Below are 25,271 nucleotides of genomic sequence, written 5' to 3'. Positions count from 1 at the left end.
ACAACAAACTGTAAAGCTTCTGTACAGTGAAAGAAACAATCAACAATATGAAAAGGCAACCAACAGAATGGGAGAAAATATCTGCAAACCACATATCTGATAAGCAGTTAATATCCAGAATACATAAAGAACTCATGTAACTCAATGGCAAAAAATGTACAGGTAAAAATAAACCAATCTATTTAAAAATGAGCAGAAGACCTGAATAGACGTTTTTTCAAAAAGAGATTCAAATTGCCAAAGGTACATGAAATGTGGTCATCACCACTCATCATCAGGGAAATGCAAATCAAAGCCAAAGTGAAACAGAGATCAAGATAGCAGAGCAGGACGTCAAGCCTACCTCCCCTTCATAAACAAATCAAAAATACAACTATATGTGGAGCAACTCTTGCTGAAAATGACCTGGAGACTGGCAGAACAGCTCTTCTACAACCAAGGACATAAAGAAAGATCTACAGAGTCTGGTTCCAGACTGGGGGATGGGGGGTGAGAAGCGATGTGGTCAGGACCTGCACCCTTGGCAGGGGACCCAGAAGAGGAGGGGGCTATCACCAGCACTGGGAACCTCCCTGGGGAGGGTTTGGAGCCACATATTAGGAACCCCAACCCTGGGGTACAGTTCTGGGAAGAGGAACCCCCTTAGCTGGTTTGAAAATCAGTGGCACTTACAGGGGTGTAAGAAACCGAGGCTCTGCTTCTGAAGAGTACACGCACAGACCCACTTACTCTCAGTCACAGGCACAAAGGGAGCAGACTGAAGACTGCCTGGGGCCCTGGCCAGCTTGCAAGGACCCCCCCAGCATGGTCCATGTACCAGGCTCCTGTTCCAGCCCCTCTTTCCCCAGCACTGCTCCCCACTAAGGTGGAGGCTGCCATTGCCAACAAGAGTGTGCACACTTGGAGAGATGCCAGCCCTGCCTCTGAACAGGCTGGAGACAGCCACTGCCAGCCTATGCTTTGGTGCATACTCAGGAGGAAGTGAGGCTAGCTCCAGGGCACTAGTCCCTATGCACACTTGGGAGGGGGTAGGGCCAGCTCAGAGGTGGGCACCAACCCAGCCTCTAACCAAGGCATACCTACTGGGTGAAAAAGTGAAACCAGCACAGAAGTGAAGCCCCAAGCCCTCAGGCCCTGGCCACAACCCTAACCAAGGAGGAGACTACCATCACACCAGGAGAAACCCAACTCCGTCAGGGGTTCTGCTCCAGCCTCTTGGGCCCCCATCCAATAGGGCTTGTAACAGCCACTGAGCAGAGAAGCCCGGCTTGCACCTGGCTCTAGCTCTAGCCCCTCCAATTCCAGCCCCACCTCCCACCAGGGTGGTGGCTGCCAGCACACCCCTAGGGAAGATGCAGCCTGTGTTCACTTTAGATCCAGTTCGCACCAAATCTGCTGGGTACCTGCAGACTACATAGGGACATTCACAGAAGAACACATCTTCAAGACCAGGATAGGTAATGGTTTCACTTAATTTCATAGAGACAGAAAAATTAAAATGAAAAGACAGAGGAATATGTTTCAAATGAAAGAACGGAAAAAAGCCCTTGAAAAAAAACCCTAATGAAACAGAGATAAATAATTTACCTGAAAAAGAGTTCAAAGCAACAGTAAAAGAATGCTAACTGAACTTGGGAAAAGAATAGATGAACACAGTGAGAATTTTAACAAAGAACTAGAAAATATAAAAAAGAACCTGTAAGAGCTGAAGAGTACACTAGTAGGAATTAACAGCAGATTAGGTGATACAGAAGAATGCATAAGCAACCTAGAACACAGACTAATGGAAATCACCCAATCAGAAAAGCAAAAAAAAAACAAAAAAAAGTAAGGATAGTTTAAGGGGCCTCTGAGACAGCTTCAAGTGTACTAACATTCACATTATAGAGGTCCCAGAAGGAAAAGAGAGAAAGGGGTAGAACATGTATTGGATATTATAAGCTGAAAACTTCCCAAACCTGAAGGAGGCAACATTTCCAAGTACAGGAAGCACAGAGAATCTCAAACAAGGTGAACCCAAAGAGACCCACACCAAGACATATCATAATTAAAATGGCAAAAGTCAGAGATAATTTTAATGGCAGCAAGAGAATGGAACGACATAAAACTATCACATTTTTCTGCAGAAACGTTTCAAGTGCTGAAAGAGAAAAACCACAACCCAGGATACTCTACCCATCAAGGTGTATCACTGCAAATGCTGCTAGGTAGGTAGTAGTGGTAACTCAGGGAGATGAATCCCACCTATTCAACAAATACTTACGGTCACCTACTTACTTCATGACAGACGTTGTTCTAGGGATTCAATGATGAATCAAAAGACACAGGGTCCTATATTCTTGGAGCTATCAAATCTAGGGATAAGACAGAAACATCAACTACAAAGGACGTGTGGGAGGATTGAGATGTGAAAGTGGAGATGGAAATGGGGGCGTTGGGACAATATAATCAAATCCATGTTTTAAAATGGTTGCCGAGGGGCCAGTTACTTAGCTACTGAAGGAGACCTGAATGTTGGTCTGTCGCCCAGGAATAATTCTGATCAGTAAGCAACATTAACATAACATTGTTATCAATAAGTAACATCAACAACATATCACCTACTACACATTAAACTGAAGACAATGCTGTCTTCTAACAGTTCTATAAACTATTACAGTAATGAATAAAATTATGGGATTTAAATATTCAGAACAGTGTTTCCTCTCACAAAGTGATCCTTAATTAACTCTTGTTTAATATACCAGTCTATTTTAGAATTAGTCCTGAGACCAGAAAACCCAGAGTAGGTAGAACACAAGTAAAATTAAATGAAATACCACTAAATACTTTCGTGGAGACTCTATATCCTTGAAAAATTCATGTAAGATCTTAACATAGTTAAAATCCAGTGAAGACTTAGATTGTAGAAGGAAATGAAATAAAAAGATAGTTACTACCTGTGGATTTAACTAATATTCGTCTTGTGATTCACCCTAGCATCTTGTACATTTTGATATGTATGACAGCTTACCACCCTCACAGTAGTGGAGGCTTAATGGGCCATCTCATCTAATCCAGCCTCAAAATCTGCTCCCACGGATCACTCACTCAGAAGCCACTTCCACATCTGCCTAAATTCTCAAGAGAATCCTGGGACGCGAGAGCTGTCCGGAGAGCCAGTGGACTGTCTCTATAGGCTCCAGAAGAGTCCTGGAGATACTTGCTGTTTCTGAACTCCTGTGAACTTATTAGGTCAGAAATAACTTAAGTTTTCAAGGACACAGGCAAAAAAACAAAGACAAATGGCCTCTATTCAGTAAGGTTACCTCTCAAACTCTAGTAAGCAACAGAGGAGTGGGAAAAAGACAATTCCAAAATCAGAAGTTGACCACAGTGCTTTTTAACTAGTATGATGAAGTGTTCTTGTGGCTCAAGGTCTTATCTGGGCGTGTTTATCAAAGAATTTATAAAGTTTTATCCTCTGCAAAAGAGTAAGAAAACTTTGTAAAATGTCAGAGAATCACTGCAAAATATGCCACTATTGACACTTAGGCATGATACCTAACATTTCATAAATTTTCAAAATAAGGAGTTTGAATGAAAAAAAAATTTACAACTGTTATTTTCTCTCAGGACTCATTAACTTTTGGAAAGTACTTCACTGGAGGTCAAAATGTACTATTTGCTAGGAAAATAAAAAATATTTTAGTGACAAAGTTCTATGTGGTTTCAAAGCTAATTATCAATCTCTTTGACTGTGTTTTGAAACTGCCAGTTTTAAGCCTAAAATTATTCAAATGCCAATGCTGTTATGGTCAGCATGAGAAATAAATTCTATACAATTTCTCCAGCTTCCAAATAAAAGGATTTCTATAGTCAGAAAATCTGTTTATAAATTATAATATAAAATTAAAAATTCACCATATTTTAGCATCAAAAACATATGACAGGAAAAAGAATCATGTATTGAATATAACAGAAAATAGGCTCTGTTCCTATTTATAAAAAAATCTCATTATAAAAGTAAACTGGTGGAGCAGAAATATGGTATTCAGTTCATCGGGTTATGCCTCAGGTGTAAGGAAATGCGTTGAACCAAGCGGCAGTGTGGGTGGTGGGAATGGAAAATGAAACAGGTGAAATGGATAGTTCATGAAAGAGGTAATTTTCCTCATAAAGATGTATAATTCTCAACTGAAAGATGATTTAGTCTAAGCCAGGAAATACATTTAAGTGGAACAGGTAAAAAAGATACCAATTTTTTTAATGGGGGGGCACTGCAAATGTGAGAGGCTGGTAAAGTTGAAACTTTTACCACAATCCTCTCCCCAAATCTCTGACACTTACTGTAGTGCTCCAGGAAGGGATATATTTCTTTCAATAAGCTTCACACAAGTATTTTTTATGGATACATATACTTTCTAACATAAATAAACCAAAGCCAAATGAAAATAGAAACTTATCAGAAACGTAACAATTCCCTGTCTATATCTTAAATAAAATGATATAATTTCCAGCTTCTAGTTAATAGCTCTAAGAGGATGTTCATAAAGAGTTAATTCTGCTTAATACAGGGATGAAACCTATCTCCTAGGGAGGTAAGAGAAGGGTGGGGAGAGAAGGGGATTTATCCAGTATTGTATGGAGAGCCCAGAGACAGTCTGAAATCTTATTTTACCGTCTCTCTCTTTCCTTCCCTTCCTTCTTTCCTTCTCTCTTTTAGTCTAAGTAAAATACCCAATGACCAGGAATTTTCTGTCAATCTCTTTAAGCTATAAAAATTTTAGGCACACAAACTGACAAAATATATAAAACCCAAACATCCAATTTAAATATTTTAGGCATTTTTATTTAATAAATAACTTCAGTAAATAGCATTGTAAAAAGTGAACTGTTAAAATTAAAAGGCACTTAAAATAGAATGTGGCTAGTATGAAACCAAACAGGAAATTCAAACAGTGAGAAGTAAATATACAGTGGTCTGTTACATCACTAATTGAAATTAAGAATTGCTTAACTGATGGCTGTTGCATAAGCCATAGTACAATTTCACATGGTCATTAAAAAGGCAAATGTACAGCTAAAACATCAATGAAAAAGTACTGATAACAAGTCTTACCCAAAATTGCAAACAAATACATTAAAAGATTAGAAGAGGTGATAAAAAGCACCAGGCTTTAAACAAAATGAATAAAATAAAATAAATTCACCCAGAGGTCCCCAATTCAGCAAATACTATGTAAATTAAGGCCTTTATATAAATCAAGGACTTTTTTTTTGCAGAAAATTCCCCAATACTTTTAAACAAGCCTTGAATTTAAAAAAAGAAGGCATAAAAGTTACCAAGATTAAGTAACTCTTGAAATGGCACACAGGTTTTAAAGCTATGTTTTCCCTTCCTAACTCTCTGACTTTTCCCATGGCCTTTGTAGATCAAACATTTCATTATTTTACACAAGCAACTCCCAACATACTCATCTTTCAGATACATCATGTTATCAGTCATGTCTAATAAGGAAAATAACAAAATAACAAATTTAAAACAATTCTAAACTAGCTAGAAGGACATTCACTTTGGATTCTGTATAACTGAAAAGTGACATATATCTGCAAAGCAAGAAATCAGTTTTAATACTTGATTAAGAGAAACTCTCATCATACTCATTACTTTAACTACTGCCCTTTCAATCACTCTAGAAATATCGCTTAATCCACTAAGAGCTGGATTTCAACAGTCCAGGAGGAAAAGGTCAAAAAGGCACAATGCAACCTTAGATGATAAGGATAACCATCCTGTCTCAAGTCTTCTGTCAGTCCCTGGCATTGATTATAACATTATTTTCAAAATAATAAAAAAATTTTCAAATTATACATATTGTACATTTTCAGAACCTGCCCAAGAGAGAACCACAGCAACACTGCCCTGAAACTACCTTACTGTGGGTGTGGAATTACTACTTTGCACTCAGTGTTGTGGATACGCACTGGCAGCGCTCATTTTCCCTCATACTTCGGATTGACAACAGTTGTCACAGCACTCTTATAAATAGGATTTTCACCCTAAAAAAAAAGAGAAAAGTTATCAGTCACTCTACTGAAGTCATGTAACATTATTTATAAGACAATATTAAAAGTAAAGATCGTTTTCATAAGTCATTTCCATTTTATCTGTCCAGGCATCACAGTGAATTTTTTAAAAGGCATTAAAAAGTTTACACAAAATTTGAAAATGAAAGCTTTGCCCTACAAGTCTAAAGGTACCCCTGTCATCTGGCATTATTTCCTTTCTGACCCATTCCTCCACTGGAGGGCGTGCTGTTAACGGCTTCTCTCTTTTAAACTGGTTTTGAATGGCTGTCTTGAAACTAATTTTGAACTTAAGGAATTCTTCTGCCATCAACTGCCTGATTCTTAACCCTTTACTGTGCACAAAGGTGCCTGATAATGAAGACTCCTTGGCTTTTCACCTCTGTGAGGGAGATATTCTTCTGAGGCTCTGCCACAAAAGTTGTGGAGAGTTCTGGGGTAAGACTGTCACAGTGTCACTGCGAGCACAGGACCTCCACCAAGGCATCACATTGCCCCATCTGCTTAGACAAAAATAATTTCCATTCTTCATGAAATAATTGCTATTCTTCAATATCGTACTGATGAAATATTTTATTTTATTGTTAATTCTGTATTTTACTAAAAAGTACTGAAATCAAGCCCAGTAAATGACTCCAAGCCATAAACACAAGAGATTTTTCAATATCCAAAACTTTACTGACACAGGAAGATAACATACATCCCCATGCTATCATTTTCTTAAAAAATTCTCTTATGCTAAGTGATACATTTAAATGCTACAGCATTCTTTCTCCTGCTTGAAAGTCAAGTGAGAAATATGGCCAAATATTCCTATCTCAGAGGAAATAACAGTGAGCACAAATGAAACAAATATTAAAGAAAAACTTAAAACATTTAAATTTTAGGCAGAAATTAAGATTTTGAAATGCTGTTTAGTTTTATATCTTACTATAGAACCATTTGAGGTGATTTCAAAAAATATAGAAGGCATCTAAACAGTAATTTTTGCTTTTAAATTTTATTCACACTTGACTGCAGGTTATATTTGGATATAGTTTCCATTGCCACAATTTCTGCCTCCTACGAGGGTACAGTTTGGTGGATGACAAACATGAAGATAAAATTAAGGCGCTCTGAAACAGTACAAAAGAGAATTATGTACATAAAAAGGGAACAGTATAAGAAAAAAGGGATTGACTCTGAGAAGATCAGGGATATTGTCAAAATGAAACTGACTGTAGATAAAACACTGAAAGGTATACAGACACACATACACATGCAGTCAAGGTGTTGGGGAAAGAATGGCACAGTTAGGTAGAAATATACATAGCTCAGAAGTTTTTAAAGGGTGCACGTGTATGTTTTGAGGAGTGGGGAAGGGAAAGGAGACAAGAAAGAAGACAGTGCCAGATCACGAAAGGTCCTGTGTGCCATGCTAAAAAGACTGAATTTATCTTGCAGACAGGAAATCACTGAGGGAAAATGCAACATATAAGGGCTGGGTCTTGAGAGACACCAAATAAACCACTATGACTTCAGCTTAGCAGTGAGCCTGGATACCGACTGAATCGTGCCCAAGTGCCTTAGCCCCACCCCACAAAACACAATTTGACCAGTCATTTCTGAAACATGGAGGAACTCAGGATCCCTCAGAGACAAACATCATATAATCTGGATGATAAAAAATCTCATAGGATATCAAACTCTGAGCTGTCATCCCAACTAGAGCTAAAATATGATTATACAGACATTATAGCAGACATTTCATAATGGAGACCGGAGTCTGGATCCCGGCAACTACATTGCTAATGAGTGATCAGTACAAGTAAGTTACATTCTTTATTTCCACCTTCCTATTATATGAAGCTAGGACTGCCCATTCTTTCAAATATGCTAGGAAAATAAATTACCATTTAATTGTTTCTTTAAACTAATGCATTAGATAAATCTAATGTTTAATACTTATAAGGGAGGTAACAACAACAACAAAAAATGGAGAACAACAACAAAAAAAAAAAGAAAGAAAAAAACACCTAAGTTATAGATGAATCCAAAGTACGATTTACACGGCAAAACTTACCTTTGGAGAAAAGTTTGCCTTTTCATATACACAAACATTTATACTTATTATTTCAAAGTCCATCCAAACAAAATTTTAACATGCAAGGTTAGAGGTAAAATTAAATTATCTGCATTGGGCATCACCTTAAACGAAGGTAAGCTAAAATAATGCAGATTAGTTCCCACGTTCAGAGTGCAACCCCTCCCCATCCCAACAAAAAGCAAAGCCTATTTAAATCAAGAGAGCAGGGTTATGTTCAGCAGTGACGTCCTCTGATCTCAGTAAATGTCATCCTGTGCTCCCTCTGGAAGGGCGGACATGGTGACAGCATCATTTCTGTGGTGTGTTAGAAATGCAGTGCACAACCGCGGGGATTAGCAGCCCACATTTAATGTGCTTAACAGCTTTAACAATTACAAAGCTGATAATCTGATTTTTTTAATGTACCTACATGAGTAGTCTTATGTGCTGAAATAATCAGAGTGCCTATTATTTGAAATATGTTAATGATATAATTGACTGGCAACCTTGGTCCCATATTGGAAAAGTGCTTTATAAGCCATGATTTGTTTTAATTTCTTAATGCTCATTCATTAATTTCTATTGTTTATTTCTACTTTAATTTTTCTTGAGAAAACATCTCAAAATAACCTGTAGCCATTAATTTGCCTGGATTTCACTAATGAATAAATTTTTACAAAACTTTCGCATCTTGAATTGCTCAAAATGCTTATTTTGACTGAAGAATACTGTAGCCAAAAACTGACTTAACAATGAAAACATTAAGTTTCACTATTAATTGTTGATAATTTCCTTCAAAGCACAATTTAACAGACAGCAAAGGTGAAAATTTCACCTTTCAATAGGAGATACAGAAACTTTTCTCATATAAGAAGTAACCACACGAAAGAGTCAATATTTGATTGTTTTTGACAGGGAGGGAGGGAGGGAGGGAAAGGGATCCCAGCAAATCAGTTTCCTTCCAAAACTAACTTTCTGTAAAGCATTAAGTGAGAAAGAAAAGAATGCATCAAATCTCATACTAACAGGAAAACGTACCAAACTACACATATATGAACCTGACAATAATTTTCTGCCATCAAATTTAACTTTGCCATTTCAAAAGTCTTAAAATCTGCTTAGAAATAAAAGAAAAATCTTGCAAGTAATGGTTTCTAATGTTATCAGTACTTCCTGTATCTCTTAAAAATATTAAACATTCCTGTACTTTAAGATCTTGTTATTATTTTATAAGCACACTTCTCAGCAGAGTAAATAAGCAAATCTGCAGTGTTGGTTTCTAGGTAACAAAGTGATCTCCCAGTTACAATGTCTGCCCAACACAGTAGTGCTAGAATAACACTAACACCATTAAGTTAACCAGAAATACCAAAAAGTGTCATTTTTTGTAAAGAGTGATCTCCCTCTTCCTAACCAGGTAACAGCGTCTCCCGAAGACAGACACTGATTGCTACTAATATAAGGTAGTGGTTAAGAACCTGGATCCTGGAGCCCAGGGGCCTGGGTTTGAATCTCAGCTCTTCCACTAACTAGCCCTGCGAACTTAGCCAAGTTACTGAACCCTTCTGTGCCTCAGTTTTCCAATATGTGAAATAAGAATAAAAGTAGTTAGGAGGGCTTCCCTGGTGGCGCAGTGGTTGAGAGTCCGCCTGCTGATGCAGGGGACACGGGTTCGTGCCCCGGTCCAGGAAGATCCCACATGCCGCAGAGCGGCTGGGCCCGTGAGCCATGTCCGCTGAGCCTGCGCGTCCGGAGCCTGTGCTCCGCAACGGGAGAGGCCACAACAGTGAGAGGCCCACGAACCGAAAAAAAAAAAAAAAAAAAAAAAAAAGTAGTTAGGAAAGGAAAGAAGAGTTCTGGATCACCAGTCAGGAGAATTGGTTCTAATCACAATCTTTTTATCGGAGAGTTTTAGGGGCTTACATAATTATATTAAAACATGCTAGAAGCACTTCATGAAAACTCAGTTACAAGGAAAGAAGCCTGTCCACTACTGCTAAAAGAGAAAATGATAAATTTGTCATCCAGGTAAAGCATATACTCACCAAAGTAACTTACCCTAGCTTAGAGAATACGTTAACCAAGCTTTATTACCACTATGAAATTTTCAACTAAGTTTTTATTTAAAACTATAATAGGATTTTTCTCTTTAAAGTCTTTGTTACCTTTCAATAAGAGTTCAGTGTTAGCTTTGAGTATTAGAATTATTCAATAACTAAGAAGAAGAAATATATATAATAATATATAAATAAAAGGTTTACATAAAATAAACCTATTTTATAAATAGGTTTATAAATATTATAATAAAAGGTTCTGATTTTTAAAGTAATTTTAAGTTACAGTCAAGAACTAAAGATTTTCAAAATATTTCTAGAATCAATAACGATGACACTGTAGTTATATATTATACAAATGTTATACCAGGTTACATTTATTCTATTTTGAACTTTAGTTTTCATGTTCACTTTTCATTGTTTCACCCTAAAACTTACATATAATGATTTGTTATATTATTATAAGGATAATAATACTACCTAAAGCAAAGGACTCTAGTAAGGATTATAACTGACAGGCTGCTATCATACACTACAGTCATTAGCCAAGAACAACCACACCAAACAATATCACTACTGACTCCACGTTAAAGCTCTGGGAAGTGACCCAATGCCATTCTACTTACTAAGTGGAAGAGCTGGGATTCAACCCAGGTCTCTCTGATCACAAAGCACATTCTCTTTTCACTACAACACAGCTGCTGCTTCTATACCATAAAGCTTAATCCAAAGCCCCTCTAAACATTAACTGTATTAACACACAAAAAGAAAAGCCATAGTATAGCCATATAAATAAAGCCAGACTTAAAAAAAAAAAAAGGCAGCAATAGTGATAAAGGGCACACAGTGCAGTAGAAAGGATAAATTTCACATGCAAAGACAAAAAATGAAAGAAAATACGAACGGCAACTTAGAGACCAGCTTTACGTCCATAGTTTGGATTCTTGAAATTATTAATAGGACTCTTGTAAATCGGATTTTCTTGCTAAAGTAAAAGAAATAGTTTCTAATGACTTCATCAGAAAAAAGCTGACATGTATAGTGTTTAAACACTATAAAAGAGAATTTTTACTATTTTTACACTTCCAAAATTAATTTTTTTAAAAAACCCAAGCAAATTGTAGTAAAATGCAAATAACTAAAATTCATTTACAATTTAACAATACTGAAGATTGTCACTGCCTTCTTGTATCAAAAGATGAATACACGAAGGCCAACGCTTGGCCACCTTGGCCTCCCACCCCACGCTTCAAAGCACTAACTGCTGGCGTCAACTTTCATCACTTGCAGCTTCTAAATTTTTATAAAGCCAGGTTTATTAAGTTGTAAAATCGCAGAGAATAAAAATACCCTTTTTAAGTACACAGTTCCATGAATTCTCAAATGTATAAACACACCCACAGTGAAGATCATCCCACGATCCCTCGGGCCCCTTCCCCCAGCTCCAGCCCCTGCAAACCACTGGATCTCATTCCTGCCTCTAGGGTTTTACCTTTTCCAGACTGTCATATAAGTGGAGTCATACAGTATGTAGCCTTTTGAGTCTGGCTGCGTTCTACTTAGGTTTCTTTGTTGGGGGAAAAGAAAAACAGAAAAAGCTTTCTACTGAATAGCTTGCTATTACTTAGGATTCTATTTTACATGAGAAAAAAAAGGCAGAAGAGCAGATTTAAGATTAAAATTATTAAGGAAATAAAAACAATGACCACAGTAACCAGAAGAAACATTCTTAATTGTTTTGTTTTAATAGGATATACTTAAGATGTTTTCTATTTTTCACTAAATGCAAGTTTTCTGAATAATAAATTTTGGGGGGAATAAAATATTTAAAGGACTTTAATAATCAGCTTTAGAGCTAATAAGTCTTAGAAGTGTTACATTTGCTTTATGAATCACCCTGCTTTTTACACGATTTCCAACTTACCGTGTCCCATTTGGCATTCATTTTTTCCTTTTCAAATTTGGCAAATTCCCTTCTGTCATGAATGATCATTAAAAGCTTCCAAATCAGCAGCAATGCAAGGCCAATAAGAACAATTCCAGCAACCACACCTGCTACAATTGGGATAATGTCTGGACCAGTGGGGCACTCTGTAAAGTAAGAAGCAAAGGATGAGCACATAAGGGATTAGAATGTGAAGGTACAGCCAAAATTACAAAGAGCTGGGCAGTCTCATAAAAAAACACACAGGAATTAAAATCCCAAGGTAAGTGAATGTACACTATCCCAAAGAAGCTATAAAAAAGATACTAGAAGTAACATGGGTTTACAAGACCCCAGTGTACATGATCAATAAAGAAAAGTCATGTATTTCTATGTATTATATAGAAATTGATTTCTACAATTTGGAAATTGAAATTTAGAAAATGGTATTTTCTACAATAGCACCAAAAATCATGATATACCTATGTATAAATCTAAGAAAATATGTGCAAGATTTACATGCTAAAAATTATTAAACACTGATGAAAAAAAGACCTGAATAAATGGACAGAGAGTCCATGTTCATGGATTAGAAGACTCAACATTGTTAAAATGTCAATTCTCCCCCAATTTTTTTTAAATAATTATTTTTATTTTTGGCTGCATTGGGTCTTCGTTGCTGCGCGTGGGCTTTCTCTAGTTGCAACGGGCAGGGGCTACTCTTCGTTGCAGTGCACGGGCTTCTCACTGCACTGGCTTCTCTTGTTGTGGAGCATGGGCTCTAGGCGCGCAGGCTCAGTAGTTGTGGCACGAGGGCTCAGTAGTTGTGGCACAAGGGCTCTAGAGCGCAGGTTCAGTAGTTGTGGCGCACGGGCTTAGTCACTCTGCAGCATGTGGGGTCTTCCTGGACCAGGGCTCAAACCCATGTCCCCTGCACTGGCAGGCGGATTCTTAACCACTGCACCACCGGGGAAGTCCCTCCCCCAATTTGATCTATAAACTCAATGCTATCCCAATCAAAATCCTGGCAGGACGTGTAGATATCAAGCAAGTCTATTCTAAAATTTACAAAGAAGTAGGAGAACTAGGAAAGTGTTTCAAAAGCACTTTCAGAAAAGAACAAAGTTGGACAACTTGTATTACCAGATTTCACAACTAGCTATGAAGCAACACTAACTGAGACAGTGTGGTATTGGCTAAAGGACAGACACCTGGATTAATGGAAAACAATCAAGAGTCAGGAACAGGCCCACATATATAAGGTCATCTCATTTTCAACCAAGGTGGAGAAAGGTCAACCTTTTCAACAAATGGTGCAAGAACGACTGGAAATCTACATATAAAAAACTGGACCCCACTCCATATACTAAGATCAGCTCACAGTGGGTTACGGACCTAAATGGAAAACCAGAACTATAAAACTTTTAGAAGAAAACACAGGAGAAAAATCCTTATGAACTTGAATTAGGCAAAGAGTTCTAAGACATAATAGTAAAGAGCAAGATCTATAAAAGAAAAACCTGGTAAATCGTAGTTCATCAAAATTTAAGCTTCTGGTCTTCAGAAAACACTTAAGAAAATGAAAAGACAAGGAGGCACAGACTGTGAGACAATATTTGAAAAATACATATGCAAAACAATAGAGACTTTAAAAAAACAGTTTGGCTGTTTCTTCTGAAGTTAACTATATGCCTCCAAAATCCATTCCTAATATTTATCCAGGAGAAATTAAAACTTACATTCCCATAAAAATCTGACCACAAATGTAGAAAATTCCAAAGTATATTAAAAGCACCCAGAAAAACCAAGATAAAAATGTTTCATCTTTTGAGAAGCTGAACAAATTCACGCTGTATAACATCCTTTAACAAATTATCTTTCCCAGTGTCCAAGCCTAAAATCAACTCATATTTAAATATCATTAATAATGATGCTGCTCTTACCGACAGCCTACTGCCAGGTGCCGTGCTGAGGGCTCTGTGTGGGCTACTACATTTACTCCTCGGACTCCCCATTCAGAAAACTTAAAACCTGCTTTCTCTTTCCCTTACTTATTAATTAAATACTAATTTAAGCTTTGAGAGATTAAAAGTGTCCCAACTTGGACATATAATAGTCCAGCTGGCAGCTGTTCCTAGATATTAGGGCAACTGCCAATAGCCCTAAGCAGTAAAAAGACATAAAAGAAAATGCAAAGAATTTTGAAATGATCAGATTTCTACCTGGAGTCTCTACAACATGAACAGTGGCCTCATTGTTCCCATTCACTGAATATGTGAAGTAGAACCAGCAATCGTCAACGTCCTTCTCCTTACAATGGGACAGGGGATCCACCTGGCCTGGCTGGGGCAACCTGTCCCGATTTTCAACCTTGGTAATGTTGAAATGTGAACATTCCTGAGCACACGTGTCTTTCTTTTCTCCTTTGTTGAAGGCTCGGCACTGAACACATTCCCTGTTAAAATGCAAATGATTACATTTATTATTTAAAATAATATTTGCTTAAAGATTATTTTGTGTGCTAGACTCAAAATTTAACCACATTAAGCCAAGAGCAATAGAAGAAGATATAAATAAACGAAGAAACATATTTCTGGATGGGGAAACTAAACATAAAGATGCTAGTTTCCCAAGTGATATTATAGATTTATTACAGCTCAAACTAAAATCCTCCAAAAGAAATAAGAGTAGGAAAATAAAACTAGCCCTATCAGATATTTAATACACAATTTAAAGCCAAAATAACTTTTGAAACGTGTTGCTGGTACAATAGTAGTCCTTTCTTCAAGGGACAAAACTCAATTTTATTTAGTTTAGTCAAAAGATAGTTAATTAAGCAATTGGTAATGCTAATTTAACAAAGGTTACCACATGGATTCACTTACATAGCAAACTCAGATTGAAATAATTGTACCATCACTCTCGTACGACACATTTCAGTATCATGTGACAAACACCAGCTACTGAGAAATAATTTTTAAGATTTAAAAACTGGGCTTCAATGTGACAGTTTATTTACAGCGTAACCTGATGTTAGCGCTGTTCTCTGTATTGTGTGCTGATACAGAGGCCAACAGACAGCGAGTTCTCACCCATTTCAAGCAATTCGGAAATACTCACTTATGCTCGGCACAGACTCCAAGGCACGTCTGGCACATCTCACAGGTCGGCCCTTGGAACTTGGGATCTGTACACTTACAGGCGCCACACTCACAGACGCCCCGGCCATTGCAGATCTGCCCATTCACAGCCGTGCAGGAGGTAGTGTCCAGAGAACAGTCACAGGCACTGCCAGTGTAGTTAGGGTTGCATTCACACACACGACACTTGCAGACACCATTTCCTGCCAATAAAAAATATCATTTCTCATAACAATGGTAAAAATGTAAAATCAGAGCATTGACCCAAAAGGGAAAACAAGCAATAACATGTAAGAAAGGCTGTCTGTGGGATGGAGTGACCCTCAATGCTGCCCTTTTTCTATTTATCCACTAAGCAAACTCTCAGGATTTTTTATTGTATTAGACAGGACCACATTTTATAACCATTTTCAGACCCCTTCTCACCTCCACAAATTAAGCCATTGGATCTATCACAGTTGAAATTATCACACTCGCAGAATTTGCCAGAATAAATTTCGTTTGTATTATCCCTCTTCCGACACACACACTGTCCACAGACACATTCTCCGTTGTTGCTACATATTTCTGAACTGTTCTCTTTCCTGCAGTAAGCGTCCATATCTTCACTGTTCACCTCATCTGTGCTACATTCACAATGTCTCCCAACACGTCCCTCGTTGCACCTAAACAGAGTCCAAAATTTCAATCACATAAAATAAAAATAAGTGAAAGTAACAAATCATGCTGTGAGAAAGACTGGGAGAGGAAGTAAGACTATGAACATTATCTTCAAACTACAATTTTATTACATGTCATGCCACACGTCACAGACGTGCACAAAAGTGTACCTATGCACACACACAGAGCCATTCAAATCCATATGGAATCTACACAGGGGCCCAAGAAAAAAAGCCCTCTTCAGGAAAGTAACCATTTTGATCAAGATGAAAATACAATCCAGCAATGAGCAGGTGAACAAGACATTTAGAAACATAGGATAAACTTATTTTTAAAAGTGCTATGTTTTCAAATGATATGCTATTTATTACATTTGCTATTATAGGTGAAGCAACCGTCCAATTGTTAATCTAATAAACACACCCCAAAAGGTGCATGGAAGTTGAAGAAAAACATACTGAGCCTATCATTTGAAAATATAACTAACACACTGTTTAAAAATAAATTTATCCTATGGATCCAGACTTTTCAGCCACACTGCATATTTTCAGAACACCTAGTGTTCAGGCACTGAAGACACTAGTTCTGTATCTGGTAAATACGCAAAAAGAAGGAAGGCAAAGCATTTTCAAGATGATCTTTCAGTTAAGTAATATTTTACTAAAAATGGATCTACACAATTCAGTCAGGATATGTATGACATGGAATATTTAAAAATGTAACATTTTAATTGTTATTTACAATAGAAAGCTAATAACTGATGGCAAAATACAGCCATCTATTTTTCTCATGATTAAAAACGCTTCAAAGCATAGTCATTTGGGGCTGACATCTGCATCAAAATATTCTTCCCTCCTCCTATTCTTTTAAAATATTCTTCCCTCCTCCTATTCTTTTAAGGAGAAAGATTATTCAGAGTACATTCAATTTTAATTTTTAATTAAAAAGTAATCACAGTATGAAAATAAAATTTAAAATAATCTGACTATAGTTTTGTTAGTAGTAGATTCTATGTTCTGAGAATACTGTTTTCTTTTCAATTTTACGAAGTATATTGGTTTTTTAAAAACTATTCCAGCGATTCAGAAGTACATGTAATACACAGTGAACATCCTTTACTGCTTCCTAATTCCATTTCCCAGATACAATCACTATTATTTTATATAAGCTTATTTAGCTCTAGAGAATTCAGACTGCTATGATGAGAGGAAAACCCAAATGCTACCTTAACCATTTGTTAAATATACATCTTAGATGGCTATAAAAGCTTTTATTTTACAGTAAAGGACAGTCTGCCTAAGGAAAAAAAAAGGCAGGGAAGAGCTTTCCATAAATAGCACACACAAGATCATCAAATTGATCTTGTGGTGAGCAACAGTGGCTGGAACAATCATTTATTTGCTCCAATAGACAGAATATCTCTGGACGCCCAAACAGAGCCTGCCCCTGCAGCCGTCCCAGCCGCAGTCCCCCCGCACCCCGTCACTCTCCACAGCCCCAGCTCACCTGCAGGCTCCACACTCAAAGGTCCCATTGCCATCATGGCACTTGGGACTGCTAGGGATGCCTTCACTCTGGCATTCACATTCACAGATGAACTGAAGAATAATCTCTACTTCTTCAGTGAAGCCCAGAGGCTTAATTTTAATGGTTTCAGAATTCTTATTTGGACATTTATTTGAAGTTACGCTGATTTCAAATTGAACCTTAAGGGAAAACAAGAAGATAAGTTAACAACTAAGCAATTTAAATCTACTAAAAAAATTGCAAAAAGCCACTCCAAATTATATTTCTTTAACTGTTTCTCAAATTATAAACTACATTGCCTGTAAACAAGCAGTTTTTTCTTTTCTTCAGAAAACGTTTATGTAACATACCTCATCCCCAATGGAAATATTAGAGCATTTTCTCCCATTTTCCCCTGTTCCATTCACCCCATTCTTGCAGTAAGACTTGTAATTTATTGTTACTCCTTCTGGTAATTTGCTGTTTTCCAAAATGACTTCTGAAGACAAGGACTAAAAGAAAGACTATTAAACAGAGGAAAGGCAAACAAATGCTACTATAAAATAAGTTGAATGCATAAATCCAATGGGTAAAATGAACTGTTAAGAAACAGTATCATTTAAATAAAATATCTGAAGCCAAATCTTGAGTGACCAGAAAACACAAAACCCAGAGAAATGGGCTCTAATTAATAAGGATCAATTCTTCAAAATAATGTACATGACTGAAAAAAGTATTTATGGTTTAATTACTGAGTTTGAAATTTTAATGATGATACAGCACAGAGGGCTGATATTAATTATGAGGAGTCCTAAGAACTCAGAACACTTTCCTCCCCCAGTGGGCAACACAGCTCTCCTCTGACCCTACCAACTTCCAGCTCACTAGGGACTAAAGTAAATGATCTACTACACTGTCTGGGAACAAATCTGCTGAGGCGCAGTTGCAGCCCTGCGCCCTCACCCCCCAAAAAAAGAAAACCCGAAGTGGGAGGATTCAAGGCACTGCGTTTTTAGAACAGCAGATTGCTCAGGACCAATGGAGAAGGCTGCAGCAGCAAGCTCTCTCCTGGTCACACTCCTGCATGGATGGAGTTAGGAAAGCATTAAGATATGCTGTAAAGACAGAGAACAAAACAGCTATGGGAGAGACAGGGAACAACCAGAATCTAGAAAATCTCTGTAAAAACCTCTCTCTTCGAGTAGGGTCTTTCCAAAAAATTCTGGGAACCCCTAGCATGAGGTAGAAAATATCTAAAATTCAACCCATCAAAAGGCTGGGGTGGTGTACACAGTACAGGATGGTTACTGTTATATTACAAAGGCCTCCAGACGACTTACAACAGTTATTGACCAATGGTGAATGAGTATCACTAAAGTACTCTGAACTAAAGCTCAAGATGGAGAAAATTCCTCTTTAATTTCAACTTCCTTCCAATCTGGGGGGAAAAAAAATCTTATAAATCTTATTAAAATGGTAAGTCAAATATATGTAAATACATTCATATATACTTCATGGTACATGCATATATGACTGTGTGTACCTCTTGAAAACAGAGAACTATATACCCTGAATATATGTCAAGAGAAGAAGTAGCAAAAAAAAGAAAAAGCTTTTCTGGCACAATTCATCAAAATAGATGAATCTATAAAAAGAAGGGGTGGAAAAAGACTGAGGTCATCCTATAAATCTAAATATAAGTTGTTTCACACTTGCTTTCCAACAAGGAGACCTATTACTTAACAACATTAAAACAGAATTTAGAAATTTTCCCCACATGCCTTTGTGACATTTTGCTCTGCAGATAATTATGTATTTGTAAGAGAATATGAGTTTTTCCTCCAGATGCAGAATTTAAGTTTTATGTTGTCTTCTGGGGCTTGCTGAATTGTGTATGAAAGGAGTTTTACTTTTTTTGAGAAAAGTATTCTCCACAGAGTATTGCCCAAAACAGATCTTATTTAAAATGCACTCACATTGTATGCATCGATGATCAACTGAATTACATTGCTAGAATTTGCAGATAATGTTCCTACTGCTGACTTAGGGATCAAATTTTTCAGTTCCTGCAATTAAAAGATAAAACATAAAATACAAGTACTACTCATTCAACTAATTAGCATCTACTGAGTACTTACTATTTATTTTTAAATAACAGTTCTCGATACATTTCCTAAATAAACTTAAGGAGTCAGACCTAAAAACAACTAGCTTTACAATGTAACTAAAATTAATATACACCACTTTTTTTTTTAGCTGGTGACATTTGCCCGCATTTCAATTCAGACATATCATTTTGCCTCTAATGACTAAACAAAAAGGGTCTAGAAATGTGTTCCTCTTTTGATCTCACATGTATATATTTACCTTGTAAACGGGCTGAAATTCTTCAGTAACTGCAAAAATCGTCTGAATGTTATTTTCACTTAGTTTTTGGACAAGGTGAGCAATAGAAGGATAATCCTAAGAAATTAAGTAATAAAATTTAGTATGTAATTACATCCAATCTACTCCAGGTTTTCAATACTTGCTGAAAATAATGATTTGCAGATATCAACTGGATTACTTACAAAAGACTGCTTGAAACAACACAAATTATTGCTGAAGTGGGTGCTGTCTAGTGGGTTTCTAATCCTCTTCTATCTTTATATGTAAATTTTAAATTTCCATAATAAAAAGACTTTAAAGAGCAAGATTATCTGTGTATATTAAATGTCAGAACAATGAAAGTAAAGAACTGCCAGTAATTAAAGGTTATATTATCTACGTATCACTTAAGAAAAAGACCAAGATTCAGCAAGGTTTAGATTTCTTCCAGACCTTGAATAATTTGCCAATCTTTATTTTCAGCAGAGGCAGGGTGCCTGCTTTCTTAAATCATGTATAAATAAGACAAGGAGTGTTAAGACTATACAAATGATTTGATTAGACATAATATCAAGCTTGCTACCCCTTGACGTACGCGAGTGAGAGGAGACAGAGCTCTGGGCTGAGGCGCAGAGTCGGGAGTCAGCAGCTCCCTTCACCCCCGGGCCCTCATCTACAGGGAAGGAAGCAAGCACAAAGCCAGAGCCTCAAAACAGCAGCACGAGCTTTCCTGCACATTAGGTCAGGGCCCAACTTACCAAAATAACAAAACCCCAAACCCTGACGAACCCACAAGCCAGTCACCCACAACACTCTTAGCATTAGACGCTAAGCTCAACCTGCATCCATTCAATACGTAAGGAGCTAAGCACTTACATAATAATGGCTCATTGTGTACACATCATTCTCCAGGTGACACTGTCCATCATTTGGTAAAACAATGCCACCAAGTTTCCCATCTCCAGCAAAGTGAAACCCAGCATCCGTGGAAAACACCAGCAGCCGTGTCACATTCCTCCAGCCAATCAAAGACTCAAAAAGAAAAGGATTTCAATTTTAAAATACTACCCACAATTCAGCATAAATCTTTTCATCTTTATGTAGGCTACCACTATATCTCAACCTAATTCCGTACCTTCTCTTTTCACGATGCCAATATCCTTGCGGATGAGGGCACAGAGACCACTGAATAAAACTCCCCACCCCACTGTAGAACTCCACCCTGCCTGGCTGTCCACCTCTCTCAGCTCTTTTTTAAAAACTGTATCTTTTAAAGTCCATGTCTCTCTCCCCATTAGAAAGTACACTCGCTCTGTGCAGGGCAGGGACCACCATCAGGTTTTGTGCTTCATCTTATCTTCAGCGGGCAGCACAGTGCTTGGCACATAGTACGTGCTTAATGAGTAAATGCAGATGTCTCAGCCCACACCCATCTTGGCCCAAATGTCACTGTCTCATTCCCATCCATCCTTGCTCCACCTTCCGTAGCGTATACTTCCTTTATCAGCCACCACATTAGGCCTTCCTTTTTTAATTACAGAAAAAAGTACCTTCTCCAAAGACTTGCCCTGCTTAATTCCACCCATTCTAACCCATCAGTACTGCTTATTTATTCATTTATTTTATTTTCCACCTTATTCAGCAAAGAATTTAAAGTAGCAGTAAAATCCTCTAATATGGTAATTTTATAATCTCATCTGTCTAAATACTCAATTATATCTGTATATATCCTCATAAGACTATAAAATCCTTGAAGGCAGGAATTAAGTTTATTAATGCCGGCAGTCCAAGTGGAATGTCTGTCTCTTTTTCATGTAGAGAAGTGGAACAGTTACTCTCAGTCAGCATGAGGAAAACCGAGAGTAGCGGCCACAGATGCTATGGTTTGTTTTAATCCCAAGGCTAAGGCACAGGTACAGGCAGCCCAGAGAATGCTCTCTCCACAGTGAGCTGCTAACAGGATCACAAATGAATGGCTGGAAAGAAAACAAGCATCAGGCTGGGCACTACCTGGAATATCACTCTCTTCCCCTTTAAAAGCAGAGACTATCCTTAAATTGCAACTACCCCAGTGAGAGATCAAGAGTAACGATAATCTAATAGTTAGTATTTGCTGGGGGCTTAGTGGCACTGTATATGGATTACCGTATTTAAACTTCATAACAACCCTATGAGGTTTATCTGTTATTATCCCTTCTTAAGGAGAAGGAAACAGCCCTCTAGAATGGCAAGGAAATTGCCTAGTAGATGAGCAGTGATGGGAACATCTGAAGCCATTTCCTGACAGTCTAAGGACGGTTCTCTTAAACGCTATACCATATTATCATCTTGGGTATCAAGTTACACATTAAAAATTGGTTGGAAAATAACCATTAAGAAGCATCTGGAATCAAGAAAGGTCTTCTAGAGCATAGGGGTACTCTAGGGAAAAAGGAGCGGGGGGGGTGGGGAATGAGACAGGTACTTAAACTTCATCTACCTCACAATGTTTTCTAGTTTCAGCTTCAGCTGAATCATTAAAAGGTCACCTCAAAATCATCACCTGGTAAATGGGTCATAAAATTCTAACCACTAGTCCAATGGAGATCAGCTTACTACTACTGAAAATCTTGCAATTAAAATTACAATTATATGACTTCTCAAAATACCTGTTCTCATATAGCTTTCAAACTAAGACTTAAAAAGTTCTTTCTTTTTGAATGACTAAGACATGGGGAAGATAACTCTCAAAGATGATAAGCAGAAGAAAACTGACCAGAGGAAAATGGTGTCTGAGACACAGTCCATTTGAGCACTTTTAATGCTCCTGGAGACGTCCCAGATAACCCCAACTCCATCTCAGGCACGAAGCCGGAAAGCTAGGGTTCCTGGGCCTCTTCTAAACACCTAGAGCACCAGCTGAAGCTAAACTGCCCCACTGTTTCAAGCGGTGAGCATCCTGGCTTTTAGAACCCTGTGTAAATGAACTAACTGCCTGGTTTAGATAGGGGCATAACGATTAACTATGCTTTTATAAAGCATTTGTAGTTGGAGGGAACTTAGGGATTAGTCAAGTATGCTACAGTAATTAAGGTAATTTCTCCTGACAGCAAAATCACACTCAAAATTCATACAAATAATATCCTTTTGTAGAAAATGAATGCACTCACTCCACAAACTGCAACTTGCATGATTGCATCAAAGCCACCTTCTGGAGAATCCAAATTTCCAGATATGCGCTGTTTACCAACAAGTTCATTAAATACCTCCCCTTTATCAGTAAGGCTGAGCACATTTTTATAGCTAAATGGGCTGGTGCAGTTCTGTTCACTTGTGCAAGGGTTCCTGAGTTTAGCTGGTGTTGTGCTAATGTAAGGCATCACGGTTTTCTCCACAAATGAGCCAAACCCTGTGAAGGAAAATGCACACACAGTGATGACAGATGGAGGGTAGATGGATGGACGGATGGATAAACTGCATGAAAAAAATCAAGTACATTACCGCCTGTAAGTCAATCTTTTTCTTTAATAAGAAATAATAAGGGTTTTAATAATTAGGTTTGGAAAGGAGATCACTGTATGAAAAATCCAGGTCTGATGTGAGATTAAGGCTGTATAGGCAGGTGTGGTCATACTAACTAGTAATGAAAAAACTGTAATCAACATGTTTATAAAATATATCAACAAACCAATGCATAAATGCCTGTGAAAACATGCAAGCATTTTATTACCCGTGTGGTGTAAGGTGTGTCAAATAACATGATCGCCTACAGTAACAGAGGAACAAGGAGGCGGAAAAATTATTAGACGTGTGACAGGAATATCAGTTCTCTCAAAAAGAAAAGACTAAAACCTGGCCTATTTATCTCACATGCATGTGGTGAAGAACAAAACTGCCAGTATTTATACAAATGAAAACTATTAATTTTCTCAAAATTCCTACCAATTCGGAAGTCTGAAGTAATCCTCCTCATTTCATTCATCAAATCAGTTCCAAGACTTTTCACATTCTCCAAGTCGTCTTTCATAGAGTAGGAGAGGTCCATAAGGTAGTAGAGATCGATGGGATAGTCTTCAGCTCGCTTGAATTTTAATGTAAATGTCTGTGGCTCCCCTAATTAAACAGAGATTAGAGAAGAAAATTAGCTTGCCAGCAATCAAAAAGCGAACGAGCAAAACCAAGTAAATTCGATCGATAAGGTAACACTATAAACTGTATTATCGACATAGTTTTTACAAAAACCTGGGCATTCCACAGGTAACTGAATAAATGGAAGTGTACTCATTTCAATCACAAATACTTAAAATGCCAGGCCCCGGGGATGGTGAAAAAGACAGCATTCCCCATCCACAGCAGGCAAGACAGGCAAACAGTGGGTTGGTAACTATGACAGAAGAAAACAGACAGCCAGAACAACGTAAACTAGACTGGGTGGGTGAGGCAGATACACTCCAGGGTACACCAGACTTTCTAGAGACTAACGTTGTAAAGTGAAGACTCTTCTTTGTTTAATGGGATGCACTATATGCAGTGAATAACATAACCTGATTTTCACTGTAGAAAACCTGAAGAATAGTTTTAAAGATGATTATAGAGACAAAGAAATTTGTTAAGAAACTATAGCAAAAATCTAACAAAAAGATGATAAGGATCTGAAACAATGAGGAAGGAGAAGAGATGTACCAGAGGCGTGAGATATAATCCACTCAGAAAATACACGAGAAGGAAGAGGTCTGGGTGAAAAGTCATTAAATTTTTAACTTGCAGATTTTCTCTATATAGACTTCTAGTTGACAGTTGGATAACTGGGTTTGGAGCTTAAAAGTCTGTGTTACAGCCCACAAGTGGCTTTAAAGCCATGAGAGGAAAACCAACAATTATGTGGACTACAAAGAGGAAGGAAGAAAAAAGACACAGAAAGGAGACTGGAAAGCACTGTTAAGAGATAAGAAGAAAAGTAGGAATGTTATCGCAGAAGCCGCAAGGAGGGCATTTCAAGAAGCTCGAAGGCATCGCTTGGACAGGAAGGTTAAAAAAAAAAAAAGGCCTGACGAGGGTCCACCAGGCCTGATGGTTCCAGGTGCCAGCAGAGCTTTGCTCTAGAAGTGGAAGGCTGCCGGCACCAGGCTGAAGACAGAGCAGGAGGGGAAGGGGCGGCGGGGAGGCAGGCACGGGACAGTCCTCTGAGAGGAAGGGGCGGGAAACTAGAAGAGGAGAAAGGGGGCTTGTTTCTTCTTTCTTTTTCCCAGATGCAGGACTGCTCCAGATTCTTATGAAAACCTTAATATTTTATCAATACTGAACAAAAACAAAGGAAAAAATAGGTTAAAATGTTGTCTTTATATTATGTAATTATACCAGAAGATGGACATTTTTATCTTTAAAAACACATTAAATCTAATACTTTCTAAATCTTTAACAGAATTTACATTAGACACAGGTAACATTTACTTCAGGTACATGTGTCTTACAAATTGTTATACCTCCAAAAATATCTAAAAGTTAAT

At 37.6% G+C, this 25,271-nt stretch overlaps 1 protein-coding gene and 2 long non-coding RNA genes across 11 annotated transcripts in view; 2 read left to right on the top strand and 1 right to left on the bottom strand.

Moving 5' to 3' along the window:
* The window catches only part of LOC113628320 (uncharacterized), a 65,139-nt gene that overhangs the window by 33,747 nt on the left and 6,121 nt on the right, over nt 1-25,271 (top strand). The window lies entirely within an intron of this gene.
* Nucleotides 1,599-8,821, top strand: LOC113628321 (uncharacterized). The gene is made up of 2 exons (XR_003435986.1): nt 1,599-2,207; nt 2,980-8,821. It is a non-coding gene; the product is annotated as an uncharacterized LOC113628321 (long non-coding RNA).
* Nucleotides 4,805-25,271, bottom strand: part of ITGB1 (integrin subunit beta 1) — a 79,845-nt gene continuing 59,378 nt past the window's right edge. For 7 of the 9 annotated variants that reach the window (XM_027121780.1, XM_027121777.1, XM_027121778.1 and 4 more), the window contains exons 5-16: nt 23,707-23,877; nt 22,935-23,173; nt 20,662-20,817; nt 19,786-19,881; nt 19,395-19,484; nt 17,790-17,930; nt 17,419-17,618; nt 15,679-15,917; nt 15,233-15,455; nt 14,335-14,567; nt 12,113-12,279; nt 4,810-6,042 (exon numbers count right to left, since the gene is read on the bottom strand). In XM_027121780.1, coding sequence (XP_026977581.1) covers nt 5,977-6,042; nt 12,113-12,279; nt 14,335-14,567; nt 15,233-15,455; nt 15,679-15,917; nt 17,419-17,618; nt 17,790-17,930; nt 19,395-19,484; nt 19,786-19,881; nt 20,662-20,817; nt 22,935-23,173; nt 23,707-23,877 — 2,021 coding nt within the window. In that variant the 3' untranslated portion in view covers nt 4,810-5,976. Of the gene's footprint in view, nt 6,043-12,112; nt 12,280-14,334; nt 14,568-15,232; nt 15,456-15,678; nt 15,918-17,418; nt 17,619-17,789; nt 17,931-19,394; nt 19,485-19,785; nt 19,882-20,661; nt 20,818-22,934; nt 23,174-23,706; nt 23,878-25,271 lie in introns of all 9 variants that reach the window. The other 2 variants (XM_027121774.1, XM_027121781.1) reach the window with 2 other exon arrangements.

The sequence above is a fragment of the Aethalodelphis obliquidens genome, unplaced genomic scaffold (assembly GCF_003676395.1).
Source record: "Aethalodelphis obliquidens isolate GAN/ISIS:26980383/991018 unplaced genomic scaffold, ASM367639v1 scaffold23, whole genome shotgun sequence".
NCBI classification, from domain to species: Eukaryota; Metazoa; Chordata; class Mammalia; order Artiodactyla; family Delphinidae; genus Aethalodelphis; species Aethalodelphis obliquidens.
This window is presented reverse-complemented; position numbering and strand designations above follow the sequence as displayed.